Source organism: Squalius cephalus (genome assembly GCF_949319135.1).
Source record: "Squalius cephalus genome assembly, chromosome: 12".
NCBI classification, from domain to species: Eukaryota; Metazoa; Chordata; class Actinopteri; order Cypriniformes; family Leuciscidae; genus Squalius; species Squalius cephalus.
The window spans coordinates 39,137,017-39,157,828 of NC_137133.1; the positions used below are offsets into that span (position 1 = coordinate 39,137,017).

Consider the following 20,812-nt stretch of genomic DNA (forward strand, 5'->3'; position numbering starts at 1 on the left):
ATCCATAGGGTAACATAGCTATCCATAGGGTAATATAGTTATCCATAGTGTAACATAGCTATCCATACGGTAACATAGCTATCCATAGGGTAATATAGCTATCCATAGTGTAACATAGCTATCCATAGGGTAATATAGTTATCCATAGTGTAATATAGCTATCCATAGTGTAATATAGCTATCCATAGGGTAACATAGCTATCCATAGGGTAACATAGCTATCCATAGGGTAACATAGGGTAACATAGCTATCCATAGGGTAACATAGCTATCCATAGGGTAATATAGCTATCCATAGGGTAACATAGCTATCCATAGGGTAATATAGCTATCCATAGGGTAATATAGTTATCCATAGGGTAATATAGCTATCCATAGGGTAACATAGCTATCCATAGGATAACATAGCTATCCATAGGGTAACATAGCTATCCATAGGGTAATATAGCTTTATCCATAGTGTAATATAGCTATCCATAGTGTAATATAGCTATCCATAGTGTAACATAGCTATCCATAGGGTAACATAGCTATCCATAGGGTAACATAGGGTAACATAGCTATCCATAGGGTAATATAGCTATCCATAGGGTAACATAGCTATCCATAGGGTTACATAGCTATCCATAGGGTAACATAGCTATCCATAGGGTAACATAGCTATCCATAGGGTAACATAGCTATCCATAGGGTAACATAGCTATCCATAGGGTAACATAGGGTAACATAGCTATCCATAGGGTAACATAGCTATCCATAGGGTAATATAGCTATCCATAGGGTAACATAGCTATCCATAGGGTAATATAGCTATCCATAGGGTAATATAGTTATCCATAGGGTAATATAGCTATCCATAGGGTAACATAGCTATCCATAGTGTAATATAGCTATCCATAGTGTAACATAGCTATCCATAGGGTAACATAGCTATCCATAGGGTAATATAGCTATCCATAGGGTAACATAGCTATCCATAGGGTAATATAGTTATCCATAGGGTAATATAGCCATCCATAGGGTAACATAGCTCGCCATAGGGTAATATAGCTATCCATAGGGTAACATAGCTATCCATAGTGTAACATAGCTATCCATAGTGTAATATAGCTATCCATTGTGTAACATAGCTATCCATAGGGTAATATAGCTATCCATAGGGTAATATAGCTATCCATAGGGTAACATAGCTATCCATAGGGTAACATAGCTATCCATAGTGTAATATAGCTATCCATAGTGTAACATAGCTATCCATAGGGTAATATAGCTATCCATAGTGTAACATAGCTATCCATAGGGTAATATAGCTATCCATAGTGTAACATAGCTATCCATAGTGTAACATAGCTATCCATAGGGTAACATAGCTATCCATAGGGTAATATAGCTATCCATAGGGTAATATAGCTATCCATAGTGTAACATAGCTATCCATAGGATAACATAGCTATCCATAGGGTAACATAGCTATCCATAGGATAACATAGCTATCCATAGGGTAATATAGCTATCCATAGTGTAACATAGCTATCCATAGGGTAATATAGCTATCCATAGGGTAACATAGCTATTCATAGTGTAATATAGCTATCCATAGTGTAACATAGCTATCCATAGTGTAATATAGCTATCCATACAGTGTAACATAGCTATCCATAGGGTAATATAGCTATCCATAGTGTAACCTAGCAATCCATAGTGTAATATAGCTATTCATAGTGTAATATAGCTATCCATAGTGTAACATAGCTATCCATAGTGTAATATAGCTATCCATAGTGTAACATAGCTATCCATAGTGTAATATAGCTATCCATAGGGTAACATAGCTATCCATAGGATAACATAGCTATCCATAGTGTAACATAGCTATCCATAGTGTAATATAGCTATCCATAGTGTAACATAGCTATCCATAGTGTAATATAGCTATCCATAGTGTAACATAGCTATCCATAGTGTAATATAGCTATCCATAGTGTAATATAGCTATCCATAGGGTAATATAGCTATCCATAGTGTAACATAGCTATCCATAGTGTAATATAGCTATCCATAGTGTAACATAGCTATCCATAGTGTAATATAGCTATCCATAGGGTAATATAGCTATCCATAGTGTAACATAGCTATCCATAGTGTAATATAGCTATCCATAGTGTAACATAGCTATCCATAGTGTAATAGAGCTATCCATAGGGTAACATAGCTATCCATAGGATAACATAGCTATCCATAGGGTAATATAGCTATCCATAGTGTAACATAGCTATCCATAGGGTAATATAGCTATCCATAGGGTAATATAGCTATCCATAGGGTAACATAGCTATCCATAGTGTAACATAGCTATCCATAGTGTAATATAGCTATCCATAGTGTAACATAGCTATCCATAGGGTAATATAGCTATCCATAGTGTAATATAGCTATCCATAGTGTAACATAGCTATCCATAGTGTAATATAGCTATCCATAGGGTAACATAGCTATCCATAGGATAACATAGCTATCCATAGGGTAACCTAGCAATCCATAGTGTAACATAGCTATCCATAGGGTAACATAGCTATCCATAGGGTAATATAGCTATCCATAGGGTAACATAGCTATTCATAGTGTAATATAGCTATCCATAGGGTAACATAGCTATCCATAGGATAACATAGCTATCCATAGGGTAACCTAGCAATCCATAGTGTAACATAGCTATCCATAGTGTAACATAGCTATCCATAGGGTAATATAGCTATCCATAGGGTAATATAGCTATCCATAGGGTAACATAGCTATCCATAGTGTAACATAGCTATCCATAGTGTAATATAGCTATCCATAGTGTAACATAGCTATCCATAGGGTAATATAGCTATCCATAGTGTAATATAGCTATCCATAGTGTAACATAGCTATCCATAGTGTAATATAGCTATCCATAGGGTAACATAGCTATCCATAGGATAACATAGCTATCCATAGGGTAACCTAGCAATCCATAGTGTAACATAGCTATCCATAGGGTAACATAGCTATCCATAGGGTAATATAGCTATCCATAGGGTAACATAGCTATTCATAGTGTAATATAGCTATCCATAGGGTAACATAGCTATCCATAGGATAACATAGCTATCCATAGGGTAACCTAGCAATCCATAGTGTAACATAGCTATCCATAGTGTAACATAGCTATCCATAGGGTAATATAGCTATCCATAGGGTAATATAGCTATCCATAGGGTAACATAGCTATCCATAGTGTAACATAGCTATCCATAGTGTAATATAGCTATCCATAGTGTAACATAGCTATCCATAGGGTAATATAGCTATCCATAGTGTAATATAGCTATCCATAGTGTAACATAGCTATCCATAGTGTAATATAGCTATCCATAGGGTAACATAGCTATCCATAGGATAACATAGCTATCCATAGTGTAATATAGCTATCCATAGGGTAATATAGCTATCCATAGGGTAATATAGCTATCCATAGGGTAATATAGCTATTGATAGGATTGTACTGCAGTGGTTTTATTGAGGGTGAGTACAGGGACTAGTTTGCAAAAGTAAGTTTTTTAAATAATCTCAAATATTTAATGAACGATGTTATGGACAGCAGTGGTCCTAGAGGCAAAGTTATTCTAAACGAGGAGATCTAACATATTATATTTAGAGTATTGTGTGTGCGTGCGAAACATCGCATGATATACAATCATATACACCCTTGTAAAGGTCGAAGGTTGTGGCGTCCCGTCGCCTACGTGAATCGCGCTTTAGACTTTTATTTGATCATTATTGACGATCAGACCCAGAGAATCTTCCTGCGCTGGTCTGGTTCCGATCGGGCGGAAAACGTTTCCAACGTTGTGACAAACGGTTTAGAAATTATGAGCGATTTGGTACTTTTGATCGCTGTATAGCGCCACCATCAGGCAAACTGAACCAGATCACCCAATCTGAACCGCCTGGGCCTGATTAAAGATCTAATGCGGTTACACTCACAGAGAAGATCTGGCTCATGTTTCACACCACAATCAAAAGGAAAGATAATTTGTTTATATTTTGCTCAAAGAAAATTAAGCCTATTAAGATTATTAACATTTTTCATTACAATGAACAACCTTGAAAGTTTTCATGAGATTCTCTATTTCTCACACACATATACTCACTCACTTACACACACACTCACACACACACACACATATATACACTCACAGTCTCTATTTCTCACACACATACACTCACTCACTTAGGCTACACACACACACACACACATACACACTCACACACACACACACACACACACACACTGTTTACGGCAGTACATTATAACCCCGACCGATGCTGTGTTCGGAGTCTGCGCAGAAGCCGGAGAGGATCTTGTGTTGCGTAACGCAGTTTAATGCGCTGGACCTCCACAGAACACCATCGGCTTGATGAAGTCTCGCTCTTTACAGCTTCAGGACTAATCACCTTATTTATGATTCTGGCTCATTAATGCTTATTATTGTATTATTAATATACGTTTTAATGCATTATATATGTTCTTAAATAACTGTCACTAAATTTCAAATTGGTTACCACGTGTTTTATTGCATTATACTCTTTAAATCTGTGTTCAGTTCATTAGCGCTGATCAATCATCTTTATCAATGAACACATGCACTGCTGCGCGCGTGCCCTCGTTACCATGACAACAGCCGCTCTGACCACGCCCTCCGCGACACGTCACAGCTCTGCTGAGGCGAACGTTGATGATGATAATTATGATGATGATGTCTCCATTTTCCATCGTTTCTTTCGCTGTATTTTAAAACAATTATAAGTATATATAAACGCGTCCCTCCCTTCGCAGACTATCACATCTATAAGTCATTAAGACTCATTAGTGCGCTACATTGATGATGGCAGCATGAGAATGTGTGGCCTCAGGAGAACACGCCGGCTGATGCTTCAAAACCTCATCTAATCCCAGTCATTTCAACCAATAACTCAAATATATAGACAATATGTCGACATAACAGTACATATAAAACACTAAATTCACCCCAAAAAAACATCTCGTCACATAATCTGCTGCATTTGCGCCGTTAATAATAACGGACGCTGCGCGTGAGGACGGGCGCGCGCTTACCTCATATTTTCTTCTTTTTCTTCGTTATAAATAAACGTGGAATAATGTCACCGCAGTCTCTCGATCCCCCGTGTGTAATTAATGATCCAACACTGCAGAGATAAAGCGAATATCCACGGAATATGTGTAAAAAAAAAAAAAAAAAAAAAAAGCGCCGATGCTACGAAAGCCAGTCACGGATGCGGAGGAAAAACTGCGACAGATGGAAATGTGGCCGGTTCTGTGTTGATTCCGAGTCGATTTCTGGTGTTTTGGTGTTTTTCTCGCCGTGTTGAGCCCGTGTTCTCCTCACGTCCATCTCACGGTCTCCGGTCTCCGGTAACCGCTCACTGACTCACCGGCACCGGCTCTGCCCACGGGCGCCTCAGACACACACACTACTGGAACATCTGGCGGGAAGATACGGGTTTAAACCCACAAGATTCGAGCGCGAAACATCATCATCATCAACAGACACAGAAGAGTCACACCTGATATTGTATATATAAACCACAAAACTATAACTAACCCAACCCTAACACTCCTGTACACACGCACTGAGCGGCCAAAGGCGTCACTGTGTGGATTTAAATAGGCACATTCTATTATGGGATCATTATTGCGGTGATGATCATGTTCCTATCATGTTCTTCTAACCCTAACTGATGGAGTGTGTAGCTTGTCATTTCTTAAACAACCATAGGAAGACACATCATGTTCATATTGCAGGATGACAATGTCCAGATTCATCAGGCTCAGACTGTGAGAGAATGGGTGGGAAGAATCATTTTCACACAAGAACTGATGGAAATAAATGTTGTTTGATGTTATTTGCATCAATATTTGGTCAAGATCTTGTATTGGCCAGGCCAATATAATTAATATATATAACTTAATATTGGTCAGTTTATTTCAACATTTAATGATTAGTTAATGCACTGACTGTGAACTCCCTTATAGAAATTAGAATGGTTTTATTATAGTGTAGAAACCATGTTTGTTTGATTGATTACCATAGTTTTACAATGGTGTTACTACACACTCACACTGACACACACACACACACACACACACACACACACACACACAAACAAGTTTATGTGTGTGACGAGATCTTCCTGGATTGGTTTATCTGAAGCCATAATATCACTAATCCTCCAACAGGAGTGCTAAACCCCAGATTTCAGGCTCTATTCGAGTTTTGATCATTTTTAGGAGGATTTGTTCATCAAGAAAAGTGACTCAGCTTTCTCAATGTCATCTTATGTAATGAAAGGTATATTCTGGGCCAGACGGGATTTAAACGGGATAAACTCATCTGAATCCTCTCAGTGGACCAGCAGAGGGCAGTCAGGAGCTCAGCTGTTATAGATCTATGGCACAAATGTGTGCAGTTCATAGAGTCAGAATTGACCATAATATGAAACAGATTTTATTGTAATTCTGCACCAAAAACGTTGTCATTCTCCAGAAAATAAGCGAACAATTCTAACATCAGTCAGTCAGATCAGATGTTTGTGAGCGAGTGTTTCCGTCAGTAGCAGATCTGGAAGTACTGACTGGCTGGTTTGACTGGTTTGACTGGTTTGACGGGACTCCTGTAGTTCAGACACGAGCTCTTCTTCTTCTGGGCGAGTGCAGTCAACGCTGGGCTTCTGCTCTGATCTACAGGCTCACACACCTCACACACCTCAGCTGACCCAGTCCTTCCTCCCAGCGGCACCAGGTACATCTGCAGAGTCACTAAATCAAGTGGGCAGATCAGGAAGAGAAGATGAGGAAGAGGAAGAGGAGAGGAGGAAGAGGAGATGAGGAAGAGAAGATGAGGAAGAGGAAGAGGAGAGGAGGAAGAGGAGATGAGGAAGAGGAGGAAGAGAAGATGAGGAAGAGGAGGAGGAGAGGAGGAAGAGAAGATGAGGAAGAGGAGGAGGAGAGGAGGAAGAGAAGATGAGGAAGAGGAAGAGGAGAGGAGGAAGAGGAGATGAGGAAGAGGAAGAGGAGAGGAGGAAGAGGAGATGAGGAAGAGGAGGAGATGAGGAGGAAGAGGAAGAGGAGATGATGAGGATATGAGGAAGAGGAGGAGGAGATGAGGAAGAGGATATGAGGAAGAGGAGGAGGAGATGAGGAAGAGGAGAGGAGGAAGAGGAGATGAGGAAGAGGAGATGAGGAAGAGGAGGAGATGAGGAAGAGGAGATGAGGAAGAGGAGATGAGGAAGAGGAAGATGAGGAAGAGAAGATGAGGAAGAGGAGATGAGGAAGAGGAGATGAGGAAGAGAAGATGAGGAAGAGGAAGAGGAGATGAGGAAGAGGAGATGAGGAAGAGGAGGAGATGAGGAAGAGGAGGAGATGAGGAGGAAGAGGAGGAGATGAGGAGGAAGAGGAAGAGGAGATGATGAGGATATGAGGAAGAGGAGGAGGAGATGAGGAAGAGGAGAGGAGGAAGAGGAGATGAGGAAGAGGAGAGGAGGAAGAGGAGATGAGGAAGAGGAGGAGGAGATGAGGAAGAGGAGGAGGAGATGAGGAAGAGGAAGAGGAGGAGGAGGAAGATGAGGAAGAGGAGGAAGAGGAGATGAGGAAGAGGAGGGGGAGGAAGATGAGGAGGAGGAGATGAGGAAGAGGAGATGAGGAGGAGGATGAAGATGAGGAATAGGAGATGAGGAAGAGGAAGAGGAGATGAGGAAGAGGAGGAGGAGATGAACAGAGAGAGAAAGCATTAAGAGAGAGCCGATCATCGAGAACAGAATCTAGTCTTGATGTGCCTCTAGTATTCTGTGATCGGTGTCCGAGTCGGTTAATCAACACAGCTGTGTGTGTGTGTGTGTGTGTGTGTGTGTGTCTATGTGTGTGTGTGTGTGTGTGTGTGTGTGTGTGTGTGTGTGTGTGTGTCTATGTGTGTGTGTGTGTGTGTGTGTGTGTGTGTGTGTGTGTGTGTGTGTGAGTTTTGTTAGCTTGTTTTTTAACAATGACTGGAGAAAATCCGATTTTGTCTTAATGTGCAAGGTCACTCACTGTCCAGGGCCCTGATTGTTAATTGCAAAAGTTAATTTTAACGGACATCCCAGATTGGCGGACCCGGACATGCTCAGTCATGCTCATGCACTGGACTTGTGTGTGTGTGTGTGTGTGTGTGTGTGTGTGTGTGTCTCTGTGTGTGTGTGTGTGTGTGTGTGTGTGTGTGTGTCTCTGTGTGTGTGTGTGTGTGTGTGTGTGTGTGTGTGTGTGTGTGTGTGTGTATGTGTATGTGTGTGTGTGTGTGTGTGTGTGTATGTGTGTGTGTGTGTGTGTGTGTGTGTGTGTGTGTGTGTGTGTGTGTGTGTCTCTGTGTGTGTGTGTGTGTGTGTGTGTGTGTGTGTGTCTCTGTGTGTGTGTGTGTGTGTGTGTGTGTGTGTGTGTGTGTGTGTATGTGTATGTGTGTGTGTGTGTGTGTGTGTGTGTGTGTGTGTGTGTGTGTCTGTGTATGTGTGTGTGTGTGTGTGTGTGAGTGTGTGTGTGTGTGTGTGTGTGTGTGTGTATGTGTATGTGTGTGTGTGTGTGTGTGTGTGTGTGTGTGTGTGTGTGTATGTGTATGTGTGTGTGTGTGTGTGTGTGTGTGTGTGTGTGTGTCTCTGTGTGTGTGTGTGTGTGTGTGTGTGTGTGTGAGTGTGTGTGTGTGTGTGTGTGTGTGTGTGTATGTGTGTGTGTGTGTGTGTGTGTGTGTATGTGTGTGTGTGTGTGTGTGTGTGTGTGTGTGTGTGTATGTGTATGTGTATGTGTGTGTGTGTGTGTGTGTGTGTGTGTGTCTGTGTATGTGTGTGTGTGTGTGTGTGTGTGTGTGTGTGTGTGTGTGTGTGTATGTGTATGTGTGTGTGTGTGTGTGTGTGTGTCTCTGTGTGTGTGTGTGTGTGTGTGTGTGTGTGTGTGTGTGTGTGTGTCTCTGTGTGTATGTGTGTGTGTGTGTGTGTGTGTGTGTGTGTGTCTCTGTGTGTGTGTGTGTGTGTGTGTGTGTGTGTGTATGTGTGTGTGTCTGTGTGTGTGTGTGTGTGTGTGTGTGTGTGTGTGTGTGTGTCTCTGTGTGTGTGTGTGTGTGTGTGTGTGTGTGTGTGTGTGTGTGTGTATGTGTATGTGTGTGTGTGTGTGTGTGTGTGTGTGTGTGTCTGTGTATGTGTGTGTGTGTGTGTGAGTGTGTGTGTGTGTGTGTGTGTGTGTGTGTGTATGTGTGTGTGTGTGTGTGTGTGTGTGTGTGTGTGTGTCTGTGTATGTGTGTGTGTGTGTGTGTGAGTGTGTGTATGTGTGTGTGTGTGTGTGAGTGTGTGTGTGTGTCTCTGTGTGTCTGTGTGTGTGTGTGTGTCGTGCCCTGATTCACTACGGTAAGCCTGTTATAAGTGTTTATATAGACCGATGTCGAGCGGGTGTCAGGGCGTTAGCTGGAGGCAGAACAAACGGGCAACTGGAGGCGGCCACACAAGCCAGCACAGATCCGGCTACTTAATAAGGAGCTTAAATTATTATTATTGTTATTAAATGTCATCTTGTTGTGTTGTTGGGGGCAAGAATCGACAGAGTACAGGCTCCAATTTGAAATTTTATCGGATAATGTTTTCTAAATGATTGTGATTATTTGTGAATCATCTATGATTGTGTACATTGTCTTGATTGATTGTGACTGGACTTTTTGAAGAACCTGGTAAGAAAGAGTAATCAAATACATAGTTAAAAAATGAATATGCTGTATCTGGAATTCTTATTTCTAGATAATATTCACATCATTATAATTGCACCGTAATGTCCCTCTCTACACTGTCGTCTTCTGTCGGGCCGTGGCGCTGGCGAGGCAGAACTGCGGATCGTAGGATACCACACAAGTGACCATTTAGTGCAGTTATAGGCATCTACAGATGTACATGCCCTCGGTCTCTCTTTACCCTCGGTCTCTCTTTACCCTCGGTCTCTCTTTACCCTCGGTCTCTCTTTACCCTCGGTCTCTCTTTACCCTCGGTCTCTCTTTACCCTCGGTCTCTCTTTACCCTCGGTTTCTCTATCGGGTCGGTGTAGAAGTCAGGCCACTCAGCCGGAGGGAGCGTTAACGCTAATCCTGTCAGATCGTCCATCCACTGACTGAGTGTGTACAGGTCGGCCAATCTGGGATGTCCGTTAAAATTAACTTTTGCAAATAACAATCGCGGTCCTGGACAGTGAGTGGCCTTGCACATTAAGATAAAATCGGATTTTCTCCAGCCATTGTTAAAAAACAAGCTAACAAAACTCGCACACTAGCGTTAGTGAAGCGGCCCGAGGGATCGTTCTGCCTCCAGCTGAGCTCCGCCCACACAGAACCTCACCACGTTTACCAGCTGAGAAGGGTCTATGGCAGACCTGACGGGATGGTTTTCGGGGAATATTGCGTACATACGCAAAAATAAAAAATAAACGTTAGTAGAGTAAAATTGCTCTGGATGCTTTGAGTGCTTAGTTGAGTGTATGTGTGTGTGTGTGTGTGTGTGTGTGTGTGTGTGTGTGTGAGTGTGTGTGTGTGTGTGAGAGAGTGTGTGTGTGTGAACAGAGGAGAGTGCTGGGGAAAAGACAACGAGACAGAGCTCGTAATAAAACAAGAATCAACATCAGCTTGGCTTTAGACGGCGAGAGCTGCGTGATCTGAAATGCTGTAACGGTGTTCTTCCGCATGCAGTTTCTCTTTTTAACCGCTAGAGGGACAAAAGTTACATAGTGTAACATAAAAGTTTCATAATAGTTATTATTGTGTGGAGTGGGATGAGACCTACCTTTGCAGTGAGTGACACGCCTGGAGCCTGACGCACAGAAACAGAGAGAGATAAAATAATCAGAATTAATCATGAAACCATTAATGTTGCAAGTGTGAGAAAGTGGGCGATGGTTTCGAGAAATGTGTTTTAGCCATTCAGAAAAACTGGAAGACAGGTCAAAGGTCAATAGGTCAAAGGTTTTCCATATTTTATTTTATGTTGGTGTATGCTCATTTTATTACAAGAAAGAGAAATGTTTTTAATGGTTTGAGTTTTAGTTAACTATAATAACCCAGTAAAAGCGGCTTCACAGTAATAAACTGGGAAATAACAGAATCAATGAACCGAACTTCACATTTGTCGGTTAGGAACCTGTGTGTGTGTGTGTGTGTGTGTGTGTGTGTGTGTGTGTGTGTGTGTGTGTGTGTGTGTGTGTGTGTGTGTGTGTGTGTGTGCTCTTTGATACTAATCTTTCTTTTGAAAGTCACGTGTCTAGTATCTGTAAAACCGCATTCTTCCATCTTAAAAATATATCTAAATTACGCCATATGTTCTCAGTGACAAATGCGGAACAGTTAGTTCATGCGTTCATGACCTCAAGGCTAGATTACTGTAATGCTCTACTGGGTGGTTGCCCTGCACGCTTAATAAACAAACTACAGCTGGTCCAAAACGCAGCAGCTCGAGTTCTTACCAGAACCAGGAAGTATGACCATATTAGCCCGGTTCTGTCAACACTGCACTGGCTCCCTATTAAACATCGTATACATTTTAATATATTGCTGATTACTTACAAAGCACTAAATGGTTTAGCTCCGCAGTGCTTGAGCGAGCTCTTAACGCATTATAGTCCTTCACGTCTATTGCGATCTCAAAACTCCGGCCAGTTGATAATACCTAGAATATCATAATCGACTGCTGGCGGAAGATCCTTTTCCTATTTAGCACCAAAACTCTGGAACAGTCTTCCTAACATTGTCCGGGAAGCAGACACACTCTGTCAGTTCAAAGCTAGACTAAAAACACATCTCTTTGACCTAGCATACACATAACACATTATAGACTTCTATAGTTCAGTGTTAGGCTGCATAGATCCGGTCAGCCGGAACCAGGAACACTTCCCATAAATCCTGATGTACTCGTTACATCATCAGAAGAATGGCATCTACGCTAATATTAGTCTTTCTGTTTATTCCGAGGTTTGCTGAAGTCAGCCGGATCCAGATCAGATGGTGGACCTGCTCCTGCACACGTCCACGACTCATCCCTGAAGCCCAGACTCATCAGCCCTGTGAAGGCCTCATCCACACGACAGCCATCGGCTCTGACCCTCATCAAACTCGTCTCCATACCGGCGTGACTCCGACTTCCAACCAGAGGGAACTGGATAATATTCAGAATGTTCTGATCCAATCTGACCTCTGACCTGTAATGCTGCCTGGATCATAATCACACACTGTTCGCTCGTTGGCCAGAGGAGAACTGAGCGACTGAGTCTGAGTCAGAAGGTTTCCTCCATTCTGTCACTGATGGAGTTTCGGTTCCTTCACTGTCGCCTTTGGCTTTTGTCTTGCTTATTTGGGGACATTTAATATTCAACAATGTTATTGATCTCCTGCATTGACACCATTATATGAGAACTGAACTGAGCTGGACGATGACATCACGGTTTACTCCAGAGCCGCTATATATATATATATATAACTGAACTAAATGAATAACTTTTTTACAGCAGAAATGAACCATCACTGAACTTACTGAAGCTGGACTGACGCTATTTTCTTCTGGAAACAAACTTTGTTGCATTATTCTCCTGTTATCTCTGTAAAGCTGCTCTGAAACACTGTGTGTTGTAAAAAGTGCTGTATAAATAAAGGAGACTTGACATTCAGATTCAATACAATAGAAGACAATAGTGTCGTTTTATCAGCTGGAATTAGTTTATGCAACTGTGTTGTTTAAGTTTAAGATTATTTTTACAACAAAATAACACGTATAATAATAACATGTAATAATTCCTCTTGATGTGCTTGTCTCACCTGATGCACTCGCTTCCTTTGGTTTGCTGTGTGAAGAGAGAGGTGTTACTCATCCATCACGCAGGAGCTTCTACACCCCAGACAGCAACACAGTGTCGGCCCACATCTGGTGCGCGCTGACTCCACACGTGCCGGATCTGGGCCGGATCTGGGCCGACACTGTGTTTCTGTCGGGGACACCAGCTGTTTTACTCACGTCTCCTGCAGGATCCTGCCGGTCGGTCGAGCTTTAGCTGTCGGATCTCTAGCGCTGGAGGCAGGCGTCCTGCAGGGAGAGAGAGCATCAGTGACCTCTGAACACACACACACACACACACACACACACACACACACACACACACACACACACACACACACACCTGATCTCTGTGCCAGACCTCGGGCTGCAGGTCCTGGATGAAGGAGAGGAGGGAAGAGTGGAGCTGGAGTTCTTCCTCAGAGACACCAGAGACGCCGCACGACCCACTGAAGCTGCACACACACACACACACACACACATCAGTCACAGGAGCGCAAACACACACACACATCAGTCACAGAAGCGCAAACACACACACACACACACACACACACACACACACATCAGTCACAGGAGTGAACACACACACACACACACACACACACACACACATACATCAGTCACAGGAGCGCAGACACACACACACACACACACACATCAGTAACAGGAACGCAGACACACACACACACACATATATCAGTCACAAGAGTGCACACACACACACACACACACACACACACAAACACACACACATATATCAGACACAGGAGTGCACACACACACACACACACACACACACACACACACACACACACACATCAGTCACAGGAGCGCAGACACACACACACACACACACACACACACACACACACACACACACATATATCAGTCACAGGAGTGCACACACACACACACACACACAGACAGACAGACAGACGGACGGATAATACAGTACAGCATATGCACACTGGAGTAATCTGTATGTTTTTGGCTAGTCATTAACAGATTCACAGTTTCTCTGTCCTGACAGCATGTGTGTGTGTGTGTGTTTGACCTTTGACCGGAGCCCTGCTGCCGAGCGTGGTCGTCTGCTCTTCTGAGATGTGGAGTCTCTTCAGCACATCTGCCATGGCCATCTTCAACAGCTGGATCTGATCGTCCTGCATCTGGACTCGCTGCTCCAGGAGAGAGAGGCGATCGCAGAGCTGAGGAGAGCAGCGCTCATCTGACCACACACACACACACACACACACACACACACACACACACACACACCTGTGAGTGTGACACCTCCTCACACTCGCCTCCAGCACCCCGCCTCCACACACTCACCTCCTCACACTCACCTCCACACACTCACCTCCTCACACTCACCTCCTCACACTCACCTCCTCACACTCACCTCCTCACACTCGCCTTCTCACACTCGCCTTCTCACACTCACCTCCTCACACTCGCCTTCTCACACTCGCCTTCTCACACTCGCCTTCTCACACTCGCCTTCTCACACTCGCCTTCTCACACTCGCCTCCAGCACCCCGCCTCCTCACACTCTCCTCCTCACACTCGCCTTCTCACACTCGCCTTCTCACACTCGCCTCCAGCACCCCGCCTCCTCACACTCACCTCCTCACACTCTCCTCCTCACACTCGCCTTCTCACACTCACCTCCAGCGCCCCGCCTCCTCACACTCGCCTTCTCACACTCACCTCCAGCGCCCCGCCTCCTCACACTCGCCTTCTCACACTCACCTCCAGCACCCTGCCTCCTCACACTCACCTTCTCACACTCACCTTCTCACACTCACCTTCTCACACTCACCTTCTCACACTCACCTTCAGCGCCCCGCCTTCTCACACTCACCTCCTCACACTCGTCTTCTCACACTCGTCTCCTCACACTCACCTCCTCACACTCGTCTTCTCACACTCACCTTCTCACACTCGCCTCCAGCACCCTGCCTCCTCACACTCACCTTCACACACTCACCTCCTCACACTCACCTTCACACACTCACCTCCTCACACTCGCCTCCTCACACTCGCCTCCTCACACTCGTCTTCTCACACTCGCCTCCTCACACTCACCTCCTCACACTCGTCTTCTCACACTCGCCTCCTCACACTCACCTCCTCACACTCGTCTTCTCACACTCGCCTCCTCACACTCACCTTCTCACACTCGCCTCCAGCACCCTGCCTCTTCACACTCACCTTCACACACTCACCTCCTCACACTCACCTCCTCACACTCGTCTTCTCACACTCACCTTCTCACACTCGCCTCCAGCACCCTGCCTCCTCACACTCACCTTCACACACTCACCTCCTCACACTCGCCTCCTCACACTCGCCTTCTCACACTCGCCTCCTCACACTCGTCTTCTCACACTCGCCTCCTCACACTCACCTCCTCACACTCGTCTTCTCACACTCGCCTCCTCACACTCACCTCCTCACACTCGTCTTCTCACACTCACCTTCTCACACTCGCCTCCAGCACCCTGCCTCTTCACACTCACCTTCACACACTCACCTCCTCACACTCGCCTCCTCACACTCGCCTCCTCACACTCGCCTCCTCGCACTCACCTCACACTCACCTCCTCACACTCACCTCCTCACACTCGCCTTCTCACACTCGCCTCCAGCACCCTGCCTCCTCACACTCACCTTCACACACTCACCTCCTCACACTCGCCTCCTCACACTCGCCTTCTCACACTCGCCTCCAGCACCCCGCCTCCTCACACTCGCCTTTTCACACTCGCCTCCAGCGCCCCGCCTCCTCACACTCACCTCCTCACACTCACCTTCTCACACTCGCCTCCAGCGCCCCGCCTCCTCACACTCGTCTTCTCACACTCACCTTCTCACACTCGCCTCCAGCACCCTGCCTCCTCACACTCACCTTCACACACTCACCTCCTCACACTCGCCTCCTCACACTCGCCTTCTCACACTCGCCTCCTCACACTCGTCTTCTCACACTCGCCTCCTCACACTCACCTCCTCACACTCGTCTTCTCACACTCGCCTCCTCACACTCACCTCCTCACACTCGTCTTCTCACACTCACCTTCTCACACTCGCCTCCAGCACCCTGCCTCTTCACACTCACCTTCACACACTCACCTCCTCACACTCGCCTCCTCACACTCGCCTCCTCACACTCGCCTCCTCGCACTCACCTCCTCACACTCACCTCCTCACACTCACCTCCTCACACTCGCCTTCTCACACTCGCCTCCAGCACCCTGCCTCCTCACACTCACCTTCACACACTCACCTCCTCACACTCGCCTCCTCACACTCGCCTTCTCACACTCGCCTCCAGCACCCCGCCTCCTCACACTCGCCTTTTCACACTCGCCTCCAGCGCCCCGCCTCCTCACACTCACCTCCTCACACTCACCTTCTCACACTCGCCTCCAGCGCCCCGCCTCCTCACACTCGTCTTCTCACACTCACCTTCTCACACTCGCCTCCAGCACCCTGCCTCCTCACACTCACCTTCACACACTCACCTCCTCACACTCGCCTCCTCACACTCGCCTTCTCACACTCGCCTCCTCACACTCGTCTTCTCACACTCGCCTCCTCACACTCACCTCCTCACACTCGTCTTCTCACACTCGCCTCCTCACACTCACCTCCTCACACTCGTCTTCTCACACTCACCTTCTCACACTCGCCTCCAGCACCCTGCCTCTTCACACTCACCTTCACACACTCACCTCCTCACACTCGCCTCCTCACACTCGCCTCCTCACACTCGCCTCCTCGCACTCACCTCCTCACACTCACCTCCTCACACTCACCTCCTCACACTCGCCTTCTCACACTCGCCTCCAGCACCCTGCCTCCTCACACTCACCTTCACACACTCACCTCCTCGCACTCGCCTCCTCACACTCGCCTTCTCACACTCGCCTCCAGCACCCCGCCTCCTCACACTCGCCTTTTCACACTCGCCTCCAGCGCCCCGCCTCCTCACACTCACCTCCTCACACTCACCTTCTCACACTCGCCTCCAGCGCCCCGCCTCCTCACACTCACCTCCTCACACTCGCCTTCTCACACTCGCCTCCAGCACCCCGCCTCCTCACACTCGCCTCCTCACATTCACCTCCTCACACTCACCTCCTCACACTCGCCTTCTCACACTCGCCTCCAGCGCCCCGCATCCTCACACTCACCTCCTCACACCTGCCTCCTCACACTCGCCTCCTCACACTCATCTCCTCACCCTCACCTCCTCACACTCTCCTCCCCACCCTCGCCTCCCCACCCTCGCCTCCTCACCCTCGCCTCCTCACACTCGCCTCCTCACATTCTCCTCCTCACACTCTCCTCCTCACACTCTCCTCCTTTACATTCGCCTCCTCACACTCTCCTCCTCACACTTGCCTTCTCACACTCGCCTCTAGCACCCCGCCTCCTCACACTCGCCTCCAGCACCCCGCTTCCTCACACTCGCCTTCTCACACTCGCCTCCTCACACTCGCCTCCAGCACGTCTCCTCTCACTCGCCTCCTCACACTCGCCACCTCACACTTGCCTCCTCACACTCGCCTCCTCACCCTCGCCTCCTCACTCACCTTCACACAATCACACTCGCCTCCTCACACTCGCCTCCTCACACTCACCTCCTCACACTCGCCTTCTCACACTCGCCTCCAGCACCCTGCCTCCTCACACTCACCTTCACACACTCACCTCCTCACACTCGCCTCCTCACACTCGCCTTCTCACACTCGCCTCCAGCACCCCGCCTCCTCACACTCGCCTCCTCACACTCACCTCTTCACACTCGTCTTCTCACACTCGCCTCCAGCGCCCCGCCTCCTCACACTCACCTCCTCACACTCGCCTTCTCACACTCGCCTCTAGCACCCCGCCTCCTCACACTCGCCTCCAGCACCCCGCTTCCTCACACTTGCCTCCTCACACTCGCCTCCTCACACTCGCCTCCAGCACCCTGTCTCCTCTCACTCGCCTCCTCACACTCGCCACCTCACACTTGCCTCCTCACACTCGCCTCCTCACACTCGCCTCCAGCACCCCGCTTCCTCACACTTGCCTCCTCACACTCGCCTCCTCACACTCGCCTCCAGCACCCTGTCTCCTCTCACTCGCCTCCTCACACTCGCCACCTCACACTTGCCTCCTCACACTCGCCTCCTCACCCTCGCCTCCTCACCCTCGCCTCCTCACACTCTCCTCCTCACCCTCACCTCCTCACCTTCGCCTCCTCTCCCTCGCCTCCTCACCCTCGCCTCCTCACACTCGCCTCCTCACACTCGCCTCACACTCTCCTCCTCACACTCGCCTCCTCACACTCTCCTCCTCACACTCGCCTCACACTCTCCTCACACTCGCCTCCTCACACTCTCCTCCTCACACTCTCCTCCTCACATTCGCCTCCTCCACCAGTACTGGGTGCGATCGAGACTCAGGGTTTATGAGCTATACTGGGACCAGTACTGGGTGCGATCGAGACTCTGGGTTTATGAGCTATACTGGAACCAGTACTGGGGGCGATCGGGACTCAGGGTTTATGAGCTATACTGGGACCAGTACTGGGGCGATCGAGACTCAGGGTTTATGAGCTATACTGGGAACAGTACTGGGGCGATCGAGACGCTTTAGCTTCATTCCTTCAAGAGCAGATCGTGCGTGCTCTTCACCCAAACAGTAAATGCTGTTTCGCCAAAACAAGTTGTGTGTGTCATCAGGGTTCAAATATCTCAGACACGGATCCACACACTTCCTGAAGTCATGATTAGTTTCAGGTTGAAGCGTACAAATAAAACAGTCCCTGAGGACGACAACACGTTGACAATGACGTTCTCTAGACGCCCCTTATATACTTCTGGGTCGCACTAGTAGTGATGTCATAGGCTGTTGCTGGCCAATAGGATTGCCGTGATTGCATAAGAGTTTCAGACACCGGTTCCCAGGGATACATGATAATACTTTCATGTCGAGTAGGTTATTTCAATTCAATTGAATTCACATTTATTTGTATAGCGCTTTTCACAATACACATCATTTCAAAGCAGCTTTACAGAAAGTCCATATTACGAGTCCATATTACAATCTACAGTGATCTGTTATCAGAGGAAACTGTCTAAGTTATGCATTTCAGAAATGTACATATACAAAATCACAGTTAGCGAAAAATTGATTAATTTAAACAATGTAATAATTTAATGCAGAAACAATGAGCTCATTGAAGTAATGAATACTTGTTTGTTAACAAATGATTATGGCATTTAGAAGAATGTAGCATTGGTGCATGTTGATTGGTTATTTCAATTTTATAGTGATAAAGTATATTTACGACCTGTTTAATTTATAAAATGTAAAACAAAACTTAGTGAATTAAAACTAAATGATCCCATGATTCACTAGAAGCGTTTCTTCTTCTATGGAGCTGATGTTGGAGAATCGATGGATTGTGTGTGTGTGGATTATAATCGGCCATAATCCCTCTTCAGAAAGGAATTAAGACTAGCAAATCCCTGACCTTCCCTCCACAACACACACACACACACACACACACACACACACACACACACACACACTTCAGCTGTGTGTCAGAGATGCGTGTTTAACTCGCCGTTTTAGATCTGGACATCAGAGACTCTTCACAGTCAAACAGCGCGATCAAAGCAGAATAACAACAGATGTTTTCCACAAATATAACCAATAAACACTTTAAAAGATTGAACAGATATTAATGCCTCCGGAAGGTTGACATGTGGTGATCTGATCCGTCTCTCTCTTTCTGTCTAACACACATTTATAAACTTCATTCAACTCAAGAAAGACACTTTTAACACTGAAAAGATCATTTGTGTTCAAATATCTGAACCCCCAACACACTCACACACACACACACACACACACACATTCACCTGAGAAATAAAACCACATTTATATATTCAGCCTAGGTTTCTGAAACTCTACCTGTGGTATAAATAGATTTTTAGATATATTTGGAATATTTTCACTTAATTTAAGCATTAAAAAAAAACAAGAGAAGAGAATCTAATACACTGCAAACATGATGTTCTTCCTCAGAGTTTCTGTCTCGTTTTCCAGCACAAACATCTAAACATTCTTAAATCAAGACACATTTACTGGAGAAGAAGCATGACTGAAGATATTGAGTCTTATTTTGATACATTTTTGTGGCATTAAGTGACTTAATGCTAAAAACAAGAACAAATATCTGCCAATGGAGTCAGAAAAATACACTGAATTTAAAGAGAAAACAAGATCAATTTTCTGACTCCACTGGCTGATATTTGTTCTTGTTTTAAGCACAAACTCACTTCATTTTCATACATTTTTGACTTACTATCTTCAGTCATGCTTCTTCTCCAGTAAATGTATCTTGATTTAAGAATGTTTGTGCTGGAAAACGAGACAGAAACACTGAGGATGAAGTTGTTCCTCGTGATCTTGTTGTTCACTGACCGATCATGAAGTCGGTGTCCGGTGGCAGGAGACACTCGCTGTTGAACACGTCGGTGTTTGAAGCTCCTCCTGCGGCCTCCGGCAGAACCTCCATCACCTCCATCACCAGCCCGAGTGTGTGTGTGTGTGAGGGGTAGAGAGAGGAGACGTCCTGTTACTGCTGATCGAGAGACAAACAGACACAACAGACGCTCCTCCTCTCAGATGAGCTGCATAATCCTCACTCACACACACACACACACACACACACACACAGATCGAGAAGAAAATAGCGTTACAGTCCAGCTTAAGTAAGCTCAGAGATGTTTCATTTTTCCTGTAATAAAAAAATTATTAATTTAGTTCAGTTATATATATATATAGCAGCTCTGGAGTAAACCATGATGTCATCGTCCAGCTCAGT

General features: G+C 45.9%; 2 protein-coding genes across 4 annotated transcripts in view; both read right to left on the reverse strand.

Moving 5' to 3' along the window:
• evlb (Enah/Vasp-like b) overlaps positions 1 to 5,695 on the reverse strand; it is a 58,826-nt gene extending 53,131 nt beyond the window's left edge. Inside the window, exon 1 of the mRNA XM_079887898.1 lies at positions 5,144 to 5,695. Coding sequence (XP_079744024.1) covers positions 5,144 to 5,148 — 5 coding nt within the window. The 5' untranslated portion in view covers positions 5,149 to 5,695. The remainder of the gene's footprint in view (positions 1 to 5,143) is intronic.
• A 378-nt stretch (positions 5,696 to 6,073) lies between these two features.
• Positions 6,074 to 20,587, reverse strand: LOC307168885 (echinoderm microtubule-associated protein-like 1). Of its 3 annotated transcripts, none has more exons than XM_079889190.1 (7): positions 20,410 to 20,587; positions 13,976 to 14,146; positions 13,262 to 13,373; positions 13,099 to 13,167; positions 12,903 to 12,928; positions 10,882 to 10,908; positions 6,074 to 6,854 (listed from the first exon to the last, which is right to left on the reverse strand). In XM_079889190.1, exons 1-7 carry the CDS (start codon positions 20,510 to 20,512, stop codon positions 6,814 to 6,816), a joined length of 549 nt encoding a protein of 182 aa, XP_079745316.1. In that variant the 5' UTR covers positions 20,513 to 20,587; the 3' UTR covers positions 6,074 to 6,813. The 3 variants fall into 3 exon arrangements, with proteins under 3 accessions (XP_079745316.1, XP_079745314.1, XP_079745315.1); XM_079889188.1 differs by having other exon boundaries at positions 6,541 to 6,865; positions 20,410 to 20,580; XM_079889189.1 differs by having other exon boundaries at positions 6,585 to 6,865; positions 13,280 to 13,373; positions 20,410 to 20,580.
• Positions 20,588 to 20,812: the final 225 nt, after the last annotated feature.